We start from the raw sequence: 14,320 nt of genomic DNA on the forward strand, positions 1-14,320 counted from the left end.
CTATCTAGGTATGTACATGTCCATCTCATAGGACCCACTTGCTTAGTTGCTTGATTTATCTTATTCTCACAATGGTCCAAGAACTACAGTTTGTTGTTAAGAACATACACACCCTAAGTCCTTTTCACACTTGGTCCCAGTTAACTAACATAAGCTCAGTGTGATACAGTGCACATATAGACTACATGTCTTCCTGATACCAATACAGGTACCACATGTATAGGTTTATATTAAAATACATTAATTTAATATCTAGTCAGCTTGTATTGAAAATATTATACAGTACTGTACCTAGTAATTTATGAAATATATTTATATTTTAATTAAATTTGTGTACAGGCAATATTTGGGTGTATTAATTGTGTGTACATGGGTACAGTATGTACATTGCTCTAATTGGAGGAGAGACTGCAAATAAGCATGGCGGCTGTCGCTGAGTCCCAAGTGTTCTGTATTGTAACTTCCTCCTTGTATTATAAATTTTCATATTTTTTATTTTTATTTAATTTTTTTTCTAATAAAAAATAATTCCAGGAGAGGACCAAAGAGCTCTATAATGAATCAGCATTATGTAGGGTAGGGCTAAATGGAGTATGACTGTAAATATTTGTGATAATTTACATATGAATAGACCCCAAGTCCATAATTTTTTACCATAATGGACCCGAGTCCGTTATTTTTTACTTTAACGGACATGATTCCGTAACACTGTTCATGAACCTAGTCCGAACAGGTCAGAGTGTCTGTTAAAGCCAAGGTCCATTATAGACGGTGTCCATTATATCTGGGGTTTAATGTACAGGAGCATTTAATTTTTTCCCCACAAAAATCATGAAATCTTTTCACTAAATCTACGACAAAATTTTTCAATTATATCCCAAAATATTGAATCAGCAAGGGTCCAGTGTACATGTCTGCTTGAGTTTTTGTTCGAGAAAAATTTCACTACAGAGGTAGTTTTTATCACCAAAGCTCGGTTATAGTATTGGAAATCATATCTTTATTGCTTAACTTTACAGTTTGTACAGTACTGACATACAATGCAATGAAAAATAAATAAAATAAAATAAAACCAACAAATTTAATCTTGTCAAAATATTCTCAGCACTTTGTGTATAACTGAAACTTTAATGTTTTCGAAGGAATTTATATAAATCCTGGAATTATTATATAAATTCAAAATTATGATCTCTATTACAATGTTGTATCACATGTAGGCTGCCCATCCAATGTACATTTGGCAAAGATTGTCAATAATAGTAGCTTCCTCAATGAGGGAATTCACTTGTCCTTCCACAGATAAAGGTAAGTTTGGAAGTCGAGCCTTGGTGCGAATTTGGCCACTTAGACGCTGCTCAATGTTACTGACGTGCATCTGGGCCTGTGGATGATTAAGCAATATCATTAGAAATATGCTGAGAACTATAACATTCATATAATATACTTATGTGTGTCTATGAGATTTGTGTGCATTTCAATCCACAATATCTGTGGTACACAGCCCCCATAGGCCCAGAGCATGCATTGAGCCTGAGTGTAAGATGGACAGAAAATCTAGAATATCTGGGATAGAGTTACTGATAGAAGTTTTAAAAGGAGTATAATGGTGAGAATGTAACTAGCATCGCCTGTGCTTTCCATGATTAATGATCCAGGTAAAAACTTTTTATTCTTTGTTTGGATGTCATAGGGGTAGTGTCACATATTCAACATAACTCAATATTACAGTACTGTAGTGCATGACATTACTTTTCTTGACAGAAAATTTTCCTTCTTTCACCAGATGAATGATGTCATTGATGAATAGGAACATAGCCCCCATTCCGTTAATTCTTATGGGGAAAAATTTCCTGCTACTGTATTAGCCATTTCGGTATTTGTCCCCTGTCGCTGATTTCTCCATTCTGAACAAATGCGTGAGATGGAAATGGGAGGGTAACAGGTTTACCCAAACTGGATTAACACAGCTGGAAATACAGGTCAGCACCCTGAGTACCAGACATCTGAGTAATGACTCAAATCTTGGAGAAAAAAAAATTTAAAATTAAAAAAAATCCTGGTATCTGGTGGGTCATTGTTTAGGTTGTGGAGCAACACAGCAGCTGCCAGCCCAGCCTACATCACAACAATACAGAATAACATAGGATTGGAACCCATTCCCTTTTAGTAACTGCAAATGACCCATGGAAATGAATGAATTCTAACTCCTCAAAAATACTATGTGTATATAGTTGAATACTTTTCGTTTTGCATGAAAATTTTATCATAAAAACATGAACTGTACACGAGTATATATGGAATACGGTACACATCCACATCATCCACTTTATCTGACACTGCACAAGGCATCCATCCTACGTACATGTTTGTTCTAGAATTTAGAACCTTACCTATATCTATTAACACTTTAAATAAAAAGCTACAGAATTTCCTGAAGGTATATCACAAGCATGATTATTTTACTTCAACTAATTTATTACGAGCTGAAATAAGCCACTCTGTGTTAGTGTAATATCCTGACCGTTGTTTTGAACAGTTCTGCCTCCCTGCTAATATGGACGACCGAATAATAGATTCCATCTGAGTAACGACATCACTGAGGCTTAATTAGTCCAGTACTTGGGGTCTTTATTGTCAAGGGAAAAGTCTAATGATATGGAACCCTCCTCAAGCTGCTCGTACTGTATTATGAGAACCGGCCAAGGTAAGGTCAGCATAGTAATGATGGGAAATATGACATGGCTCTTATTTTGGACTAACTACAATGAAGATATAGAACAAAGGTACATACATAATACAGTTGAGAAATATGAATAAGAACATGGAAAGATGATGTTTTACTCAATAAGGGATTTGAAAAAAAAAAAAAAATGGGTGATGCGATTTACCTTTTCATTATTGATCTCGCCTGTATTTTTTGCGCTCTTATCTCCCCGGGACCATTCCACAAGAGGATCGTAGATAAATGGCCTCAGCACAGACATCAGGGCTTCACGTTCCTCTCGCATCACTCGCATTGTAACCTGAAATTAAAAGTGCTCTAAAACAAGTGACATTTCAAGAATACAATGAAGGAATAAACTCAACTTTAAACTGTTAAATGAAAGCTGAATGTAAAAGAAGAAAAGAGGAATAGAGAATAGACATATGCAGGTCATCCCTTGCCTCCAAGAAAATTATATTTCCTCCAGGGCCAAATTTTTGATAAGTTGGTACAGTACATCTGAAAACCGTATAATAAAATACAGCACAAATTGTGGGTTTAATGTATAATGTCTTACCTCACAAGTCTTTCTATAGATGCCCTCATAACCTGTTGGTCCCATTGCATTTACCATGTTGTGAGTAAGCCGGAATGGTACACGTTCAGGCCAATCAAAGCTTTCACCCTAAAGGATAAAAGAAGTTCAGTTATTTTGTTGAAGATATTCCAGACTGTTACACAACTGAAACTTTACTTACATCTTAAGTACCTTATTCAATATCTTGCTTCTACTGTGCCAAATATTGAAAATGGGTGGGTACTATTTTCAATGAGAGTTAGTGATGTTGGTACTGTATGATGCAGGGACGTTAGTGGACAGTCTTTCTAAACAGGAGTTGACACCAAGTAGTGGAAAAATACTTCACATTATTAGTTTGACTGGGCTACTGCAACTAAGTTAGGATGCTGGTTCCTTCCCAAGATTTATCATTGATTTTCAGTGTTATGATATAAACAAGATAACAAGGGGTTTTACTGTAGCTAAATACATGTAGTACCCAAGTGGATATGTGACAATGCTGCATTTTTGGGGGAATGTAAACATGAGGAATTGTTTTTTTAATTAGCAAATATGCAAGTATGCATTTTCATGTGGTTAGCCATTAGTATGAATTTAGCATGTTCTTACTATCTTGGACAGTTTTCAGGCAGAGTATCTGCAGCTAATCCTGTCTCTTCTTCATTGTACAAAGGAATTATGGATGCAGGTGGAACTGGACAAAAGTTTGTAAATGTGACTCGTGTAGAGAAGAAATGTTATGAAGTGTGGACACTTGAGTACAGTGTGTAGGGTAGGCAGGATGAGTTGGCATATATTGTAATAGTTCTCTCATTATTTTTCTATCAATCATTCATATATCATTAATCTAAGTGATTCTCATGTTCTATTTGTGTGACTACTGCATGTTTATTCTTCAGGTAACTGTAATCATGACTACATTGGGCCAGGCACCTTTTGAGACAAAATTATAAAATCTAATTTTTCTCAAAATTCAAGTCAACATCAGGATTTCTTTTCATCATGAATGTGGATCATTAAAAAGCTACTCACCTTATTGAAAAGACAATTAAAGTCCACATGAACAGAATCTCCACACGAGGCATCAAAGAGAATATTTTCCCCATGTCTGTCTCCCAAACCAAGAATGTAGCCAACCATGGACATTACAGCTGTGGTACGACAGTAGCCTAATCGCGCCCTCAACCTTAAATGAAACAAAACGGTTTATAATTAATTAAATCTGTGTAGTACTTATTAATCCCTATCTAACATGGGAATCAAATAAACCATAATGTTATACAGTATTCTGAAAAGGGTTTCTCTCAACTGTTTTTCTGCTCCTGAAAAAAAAATGTAAATCAAAGCACAGTTTCCTATAGACACTCATTATAAAAGCCAAGATACATTCCTTTAAAAGAAAGCCTTAAAAGGCCACAAAACCTGTTTTTAACAAAATTCTGGGTTTACACAATGTTCAGAAGTCAATAATACACATAAGAGTAGTAAGTGAAATACAGTATATAGTGTAATAATTTTATACTTATGAGACACCAGATAAGATTGTAAACTGAGTAAAGATTATGAAAAACTAAGCCAACATCCACAATAAATATATTACTATAGTAATATACAGTAATATCTGATGCAGTTAATTAGTAGTATAGTATTGGTTTCAATAAATAAGGCTCAGTAAAGCCCTGGCTCGGATAAGCGATCAGTGGTAAAATTATTTTCTACTGTCTGGTTAAAATATTATTGAATCTTATAAATAATATTTTGTGGAATCTGATATTTTTACAACTTAGGTTCTGAGTGACAGCGCTTTATGTTTACGGCAAGAACAGAATATGGTTGCTCAGGAAATGGTAGCTGTTCTGTTGAATATATATGTTTGCTGAAGGAACTATGGTAGCATCATCACTGTTGGAGCAAGAAGCTAAGTTTTGTAACATGTGCTGAAAAAGAATTGCAGGTTATGGTACAGCAGTTAAAAAAAATTATATTTTAAGATAAATGTTATATGGAATTTAATCCCTTGAAAATATTACTTGCATGTAAGTCGAACCCCTTAGTTTTCCCTACAAATTTGGAAATATAAACCCATACTAAACAAGAATACAGTATACAGTATGGAACAGTAAATGCCAAACATAACATACACAATAATAACACTTACCATGCTTGAGGATCAGGGAACGTTCTAAGAAACCATGTTCCAAAGACTGGAGGATGTCGTGGGACCAGTGTTTTTAAAAATATTTCTCTCTTAGTAGCCAATGGTGTCTCGATTTTACACATATTTTGTTTCAACTCCTGGGCTGGCATGTATATACCCGCATCTCTATAAAGGCGATGAAGAATCTGCCGTAAACCATGCAGATTCTGGATCCATTCAATTAAGCCACATTCTTCATTTAATGGCACTACAGTCTAGAAAAGAATATTAATATTTCGATCATTATCCTAGCTATTATAATATCAATGCATGTATGAACAATAAAAAATCATCATATTTAAAAATGAAAAATATATCCTCTTTGTCTCCATATTTTGCTTGACAGTCTCATTTCTGTTCCAGTTACCTACAACTCTATAAAAAGGTTTATTGCCACTCATCCACCACCACCATTCTCCCCATCACTACAACCACTCTTCTCCACCAACACCATTCTTCTTCACCACCAACACCATTCTTCTTCACCACCATGAACATCAATAACCTCTTAATCACAACCTACACTTTCCCCCACCATAACCATTAATCACCAACACTCTACTTTACCACCACCATTTTCTCCTCATATTACTATAATACCATTTTCCCACCAAACTCTTCCTCATCACCACCATCAACTCTCTAGTTTAATTCGGAGGCATATGACCTAAGCTGTTGTGCCGCCAGGGATGCAATTACCACAGCGAATGAATGAATGAGTCAACCAATACCCCCACTAACATCATCAACAACCCTTTATCCCATCACCACCACCAACACTTTCTCACTACCACTACCATCACCAATATACTTCCATAACAAGAGATCTTAGGCTTTCAACTGGCTCAACCATGTTAATATTATCTACTCTGTATCTGTATTTCCTGGCTATATAAACTGTTTCAATACCACTACCACTAATACTCTCCCTCACAACTGTTCTCCCACAACTATCACCAACAACACTCTTTCTCATCATCCCCTCCACCACCATCATTCTCCTACCACCAATGGCAATAGCAACATATGGAGCCTTGCAATACATGAAATTTTGTTATGATACAGTTCACTGGGGAGCAAGGCATTGCTCAGAAATCACTTAAAAATTCTAGCCAAAAAAAAAAAATGGCAGCTGTCAAGCAAATGATAAGGTTGGTCCACACAATAGAGTGGCTGGCTGGGCTGTCTTTGAAAGTGTGACTTAACTTGGCAAAAGCTATACAGTACAAGAATTTTTTTTTTATTCTTGTACTAGTACCACCTGTCATAGCATTCTACTGCAATAAACTTAACCAATTGTGAGACAATGAAAGAGGAAAGTAGGAAAAATGGAAAATAGCTGTTTTAGCATAATGCTGTACAGTATTTTAAGTTATTATTTACATCCCGGTAGTTAAAAACTCACATAGGTTCTGATCCGTAGATCTCGTTTCCTGGACTCAGGATCCCGTAAAAGACATCTGTTGACAAAATTATTGAATTCCATCAGCCGACAGTCCTTACGTAAATCATCCTGAAAAATAATGGTGCTTGTGTTTATCCAGAATATATAACCTTTAAGAGAGTAAAACAAATAGTACACTCTACACTGTAATGTTGAGGGAAAGAGAAATATATATAAATATTTTGCTAGCCTGTTGTAATCTCCTGTTTGTTACTGCCAGCCATCATTATCATATTTTGTATTTTCTTAAGATTTATTATTGCTGTTCACCTTTGCTTCCCTTGATAAATGTGTAACAATTTGACAATCTACACTCTTTAGTAGGGTCACACAGGATAAAACTCTTATCACAAAAGGCCCAGGGATTGAGTCCAGGCCACACTGGTGACAGGCAAGTGTGCCACCACTATCACTGATATGGGTAATGACCAGGGAATACAAATGGCATTTGAAACTACCATCTAATACCTAATGTCTCCAAATGAACATACTGTGACTAGTACCACTTCATCCACTTCATCCACTTCATATAAAAATATCTGATAAAACCTCAAATGAATATACTGTACTGTATTAGTTAATCCCTGCAGATGCCAGACAATAAGAAGGAACTGCACACCATATAAAAATTGACACACCAGATAACAAACACCTGAATATTTGAAGATACTGTACCATATGTCACAACAGTCTACCACTCAACTAGCCACGTGACCTTACCTTCGGCTTACACATCATGATGTAAAGTTTGCCATCAGACCCACGCAGTGTAATCTTTTTGGGGAGTTGTAGAGACTGCATGATTTCTATATGATCCTCAATGCTAGACAAATAAACTGCTGCCCTGTAAGGAAATATTTTATTTAAGAAAGTACTGAACAGCAGCTTATATTCACAAAGATGGCTCTCATTCTTCTAATGTTTCTGTGATAATGGCAAAGTAAACCGATTGTTATAAGTGAACCCAACCATGTCCATAATGTCCACTACATCATGTTTAACCATAAGAGTTAGGATGCATCAGCAGCTTATCTTTCCAATGTATATCTAAGCCCATTAATTCTAAAGTAAAGGATTTTCAAGGATAAATATGTTGACATTTACTTAAGACAGATCACTTCACTTTGCCTGGTTACAGAAAACATAATAATTTTCTCTCCTCTTCTACCACATACCTCTCAGCTTTTGCTCTTCTATTTCTGACCCAGGAGAGTAGGAATGAATCTAGACAATTCACTCAGATGTGCACTTCCTCAGTCCTGCACAGTCATTTGAGTGAGACTTGGTAACAGGAATATCTATATCTAGACCAATCCAAAGTCTCTTGAACCATAAAGGAAATTATTTATTTTAAAGCACATCTGTACATGTCAGGTCAGGCAAAAGAGAAAGGACCAAGCCAGCCCTAAAATACCTAGGAAGCACCGATACCTAACCAGTTAACCATCAGGTACAGCAGGCATCATACTATGTGTGTGTGGGGACACTTGTTTAACTTGGAAACACCAGATAGTTGTGTAGTGGTCAAATGTACTGTACACCAATTTTATTGTTTTGGTCAATGATACCCTGAAATTCGATATTTCAACAATTGATAAAACTATCATAATTTATTTGATTTATGAAAAGATTAGTGAAAGACAGCCTTGCTATTTTGTTATTAAAAGCTGGTCTATTTACATTAGAGCCAATGATGAAAGTTGAAAAATTCATGCCAGTGCAACTTTGGCTACAAGGGTCACTTACTGTCCAAGCACACTTCAATGCTCTTAACATATATATATATATAAAGGAACTTACCTTGGAAATGGATTGTGAGAGTGGAGATCATCAAAGGATGTGGGAAGTGTTACTAACATTTGATGCTGAAGGGGTAGGATAATATTTGAAAAAGAAGTGTCAGACAGGAGCCGAGGAAAGGCACGAAGCAAGGTGTTGAGGCTGACTCGAAGCACACCCTGTAGGTAAAGTGTGTGTCAAGTAAGGTAACATCTCAAAGTTCTTGTATTTCAAAGCAACATTATATAATATTTGTGTAATAAATTAAAAAATATAAACTAATACTTTACTGTAATGTATATTAATGCCTCAGAAAAGTCTTAATACTAATGACAAATACAGTATTAAGGTTGTAAATATTTTAAAATACAGGTGTACCCCAGAAACCAACGTCCCCGGCCTCTTCTAGCGAGTGTGACCATTTCCTAATTGAGAAAGAAATACTAAAGATCTGATGAGAAAAAAGTGAACTTTGCTGAAGCCAGAAACAGAGCACTGAAATATATCCCAAGTCAAGGGTAGATGGGAGTTTTTAGAGGGTGGCCGGTTCCTAACCCCTGAATTTGTAATGTACTTGTGGGATTAATTGCTTTGATAACCATTGACTCACTAACCAATGACTTTTCCCAGTCCCTATATGCGTTGGTTATCGGGGTACACCTTTACTTGTTTCTGTGATTTCTTTTGAAGTTGACATAATTGCAACCATTTCCTCTGACAATCTACAAAAGATTTAATTTATGGGAAATATCTATATATATACATATAGTAGTAAGAAAAAGTTTTGCCAGTCTAAAAACTGACCTTCTCCACAGGTTTATTTGAAAGTTCAAGAAATTTATCAGCTAATTTAGTTGCATCTGTGATGAATTTTGATAGCTGTGGGTTCATTCTCTTTGCTGCTTCAAAAATCTCGATACATCTTCTTACTCGCATGTGATATGAAGACTGAAAAAAAAAACCAGTTTAATTTGGCACCCTGGATCATGAACTTATCTGACCGCGAAACTGAAAGAAAACATTCACCCACCATCCAAAATCCTAAAATAGAGATACTGTACTGTACAAGTATACTAGATGTATCTGAGTACATTTACCCAACTAAAGATCCCATTACACAATATTTGGCATGCTGCTCCTCCAATGAAACCTACAGTACTCATTTTATCCCTTAGTCCCTGCAGCAGTTCTATAGATTTTTTGAAGATCTCGTCCAGATAATGTACTGTACAATGTATTCACATTTGTTACTGCTGATGTAAATATTATGGTGTCATTGTCAAAGCACAAATACTGTACAGTAATATCTCCTACAATGATCAAGAAACATCATGGTTTGGCTGCTTACTCAGCCCACCCATCCGCACACCCTTGTGGTGAGCCCAGACTGTCCTCCCATAAGGTAATGTAATGAAGTCATGCAGTATTTTATTACTGTTTTTAATGTGTTAGGTAGTAAATTACAGTAGTTGTATACAGTATGTACTATTTATCATTAATTAGGTTGGTTTTTTAGTTGTTTGTGAACCGATTTCATGTGTTTGGGGTATAATATTGTTTTTTGTCATTGGGAACAGAACCCTATTTTTCCCTATGTTCTTCTAATCACTATACAAAAATTCACTTAATGAATGGGTTTTCAAGAACCTGGTCCATTCAAACCCCCTTTTCCTTTTGAAATAATTATTGGGCAATTGATTTTAACATATTTTTTTGGCTTTAGCGACGATGGCCTTCCCCAAATTATTCCATTATCCTGAGGGTTTACCGCATGTACTTTACCCTCAACTTCTGCCTCCCAATTAAATTCATTTCTAAGTTTAGGAGACTGTTCAGAGCTGAGAGGAGGGCTGGGTATTGAGAGCATAGGCAAGGTTTTGCACTAAGGTAGAATCAGATGGCTTGGGTATGTGGAGAGAACAGAGACCTACTGGATGAAGAGATACACGAGTTTGACTGTGGAGGAGAGGTGAGCTAGGAGAAGGCCAAGCATGACATAGGGAGAGGTTGTTAGAAATTACCTCAGAAAGGAACCTGACATGAGAAGCTGCAAGAGACCATACATTATGGAGTGTTGCCATCAGATAATCACCGCTAACCCGAGCAAGCGTAAAAAATGGCCACAAAATGATGAAGATGATGATGTCCAGTGATTTCTACACACAGAAGTTATGCTTAATTTGCAAAAAGTTTTTCAGTTTTATATATACTGTAATACTGAAAGGTGTTTGTGACTAGTGTAAAAGATACAATAACTCTGATATACTGTAGTGGCCATTATAAAGGCTACTACTATCTACTTAATCACTTATCTATACAGTACTATATTAAAGCTCATATTGGTTTTAGTTAAAATGCCAGAGGGCAGTCCATAACTATGTCAACTCTTACAAAAATAGTGATAAAAGAAAAAGAAAATTCACAAACCTTTGATACAGCAATCATGTGCCACATGGCTTGTTGTGGGAAACTGCTCAGCATGGTGGCAATTATTTTGCATAACTGTATGAAGACACTATTGTTAGAGTGGCAAATACGAGAGATCAGTTGAGGAAGAGCTGTCATGAACATGTAGTGTGGGAGATGATCCACCAAATTCCCTGTAGAGGCAGTCATCAAAAATAGAATACTGTTAGAGATGAGACTTGGTGATATGAACAAAGTATTTCCTTCATATGGTAAATTAACAAATCAAAAATATCTTTAGCTCTCAAAACTGTAGTACTGTATCATATTAAAATTACCACTAAACTCAGAAATTCACATGGCTTTAAACTGTCAAGAAACTAGGAACTTCAGTATTAAATATCAAGTCATTCAGGTTGGACCTCGATTTAACGGCACTGCATTTACTGGCAAAATTTATAGGTCGTGAATTTTTTTAGGCCTACTGTACTTGTAATTTCCACTAGTTCCTCTACCTGTTGTAACGCTCCCACGGTTGGTTCGTTTTGGCATTGAAATCCAGCCAGTGCTGTGCTCGTGTAATCGCCTTAAATTTCTACATTCTTTGCATCAATTATGGCCTCTAAGCGACCAGAAAACCCTACTGGAGTTGCTAGTCAACCAAAGAAGAAAGGTTCCCTGAACGTTGTGCAGAAGGTTGAAATATTACAGAATCTGGTGTTGGGTTAATAAAACATTATCAACAAATGTTTAATTTTCCCCCAAATCCCTCACTCAATCCCAGATGAGCTTTTGTGCTGTAGTATATTCTCGGTCTCTTGTTTATAGAGTGGTAACAATAACCCGCTCTCACTAATAGTGTTACCCACCATCTCTCAAGCAGTGTTGTTGTCACTGCTCAAGAGGGCTGGTGCTTACCACAGAATCTGTCTTGAACACATAGTAAATAATAATGTAGTGTATTTATCAGAACTTAATAAATATTATTGTAGTGTATGATGCGTCCCCATATACCCTGGTTTATCATCGCCAGGTCACCTCACCCCTCGCAGTGTTGCATTTATTTATCACTATTACAGGGTATTTACTTTATTGTTACTGTACAGTATGCATGTTTAGAAAACATTTTTGTTTCCACAGTAATTCAGTAATTATAACTACCTGTACATTATTTTATGTGGCAGACAAGGCAAGGCGCAAAAACTGAAAAGAAAATGAATGAATACAGTATATCGAACACAGATCAGCTGGGCAGTCAACAGCTGACTCAGACATTTGTGTGTGTGTTGAGACAGAGACACAGTTACAGCTCAGTGCTCACTGCCTCCACACATTAGTTCACTTCCCACACATACACACCCAAGCACTTCTTGTTTATTAGTTTTATATTATATTTTCTTTATTCATAAGCCACATTAAAGTATTGTAATTTTGACTCTACAGTATAGTAGAGAAAACGTTTTTACTCGGGTAGACTATAATATCCTGAGTGAATTATACGTAGAGGAAACAATTATTTGTTAAAATTCAATAGTTTTTATTACAAAATAATTACTCCATATAAATATCATCACTATCTCTGAAACTTTTATTATTTCTAACCTAAAATATTATGACAAATATGATAATCTTGGAAACTTGAAGCAATGGTTTCATCAGTAATGCTCCCCCCCCCAGACATTGATTTAACGGTACGGTCCAGGTCCCGTCGATGCCGTTAAATCGAGGATTCAACCTGTACAAAAAATACAGAAAATAAAAAAGTTGTGTTCTCAATATCAATCAAAATCATATAACCATAAAAAAAGAAATTTTTCTTACCAACATTTGCATTCAGATTGGCCAGCTTTTCACGGTAATTGTCAAGGATGATATTCTTTCGGCCACCTTTCACCTTTCCTTCCTTTGCCTCAAGTTCACTAACTCTTGTGCCAAACTCAAGCCACAGGCCCAACATTCTTGGCATGGACTGGTAAATGTGGCGGCAACCATACTGGAGAGATTTCCCGATACTACGGGAAGCAGTTTGTTACCTTCTTGTCGAACTTAATACTTAAGCTAAGTTTATATCCCCTGAGGCAGAAATTGCAAGGTATACAGTATTACTGAAATCATATTTTATAATCAAGCATGGACGAGATAACTCACATACAGTTGGCATCCACCTGTACTTTGTGACATTCCATGGTTGCAGAGGACTCGTGCCATGTATGACTCAAATCACTATAGCCAATAAAAAAAAGGTACAATATGTATTTTCTTGATATAACGAACTACTGTAATTCGAGTCAACCCTTTTCGTTAAATTGAAATTTCCGCTAAATCAAGTTTTCCGCTATGTTGGCTCGATTTACCGAACTATTTCACTAAATCGAGAGTGATTTCGTTAAATTCCACGCCAAACATGCCACGCGTTGGGTTTGTTTACATAAGCTCAGTTTGTGTCCTGCTGCCACCGTGTGTGTTGTTCACTGCTACCTTTCGGTCAACTAACTACACTGGAGCACCTTAGCTTTTGTCTTTATTCAAGACATCTTCAGAGGCAACTGAATTTACAGGGAGATAGAGAGAGGCTTATATACAATAGGTGACCTTACATAACATCAGGCCAGGTCAATAACATGGGATCCACTAATCCACACAACACCTCCACCACAAATGAAAGAAGAGCTTATAAAAAAAATGGGTGACATAACAACAGGTCAGGTCAAGTCAACTGAGCTTGATTCAACAAATTCAAAGTAATCTGAACATTGTATTCCCTTTTGAGCTTTGGTGAGATCAAAGCCTTTGGAAGAATCTTGAGAAAAAGGGGAGAGCCTATTTACTTTAGCTGGTTTGTTATAGTTAGTTCAGAATGAGAAGTTCTTAATTAACATTTTCAGAGAAGTGCAATCAACTGACAAAATGAAGCCTAAATTATAATGCTTAGGGGATCACCTAGTTTTTGTTGGTTGCAGAGTGACCTCAGATAGAAGATTTGGGGAAATATGACAGAAAGTCAGAAATAACTTAAGCAGTTATGATAATTCTGTATGAGTTGGTTGTATGAAGCACATGCACACACTTGATGTACTGCATGCGGAGCCACCTGCTTCTCATTCTCTTTAGGTATTATATATTTTAGGAAAATTATCTGCAGGATGTGTGAGAATATATTTTGTTGGACCAGGAATGAGGAGGAAGAAAATTATTACAAAATTTTCAATG

At 36.2% G+C, this 14,320-nt stretch overlaps 1 protein-coding gene across 2 annotated transcripts in view; it reads right to left on the bottom strand.

Annotated features, from left to right (window-relative positions):
* Window positions 1-221: 221 nt before the first annotated feature.
* The window catches only part of LOC121854159 (serine/threonine-protein kinase ATR-like), a 52,238-nt gene continuing 38,139 nt past the window's right edge, over window positions 222-14,320 (bottom strand). Inside the window, exons 39-49 of one of the 2 annotated variants that reach the window (XM_042348600.1) lie at window positions 12,932-13,122; window positions 11,132-11,304; window positions 9,509-9,652; window positions 8,726-8,883; window positions 7,646-7,769; window positions 6,887-6,994; window positions 5,443-5,696; window positions 4,317-4,470; window positions 3,282-3,389; window positions 2,889-3,023; window positions 222-1,381 (exon numbers count right to left, since the gene is read on the bottom strand). In XM_042348600.1, coding sequence (XP_042204534.1) covers window positions 1,208-1,381; window positions 2,889-3,023; window positions 3,282-3,389; window positions 4,317-4,470; window positions 5,443-5,696; window positions 6,887-6,994; window positions 7,646-7,769; window positions 8,726-8,883; window positions 9,509-9,652; window positions 11,132-11,304; window positions 12,932-13,122 — 1,723 coding nt within the window. In that variant the 3' untranslated portion in view covers window positions 222-1,207. Of the gene's footprint in view, window positions 1,382-2,888; window positions 3,024-3,281; window positions 3,390-4,316; window positions 4,471-5,442; window positions 5,697-6,886; window positions 6,995-7,645; window positions 7,770-8,725; window positions 8,884-9,508; window positions 9,653-11,131; window positions 11,305-12,931; window positions 13,123-14,320 lie in introns of those variants that run through there. The other variant, XR_006086494.1, reaches the window with a different exon arrangement.

Source organism: Homarus americanus, unplaced genomic scaffold (genome assembly GCF_018991925.1).
Source record: "Homarus americanus isolate GMGI-L3 unplaced genomic scaffold, GMGI_Hamer_2.0 scaffold50564, whole genome shotgun sequence".
NCBI lineage: Eukaryota > Metazoa > Arthropoda > Malacostraca > Decapoda > Nephropidae > Homarus > Homarus americanus.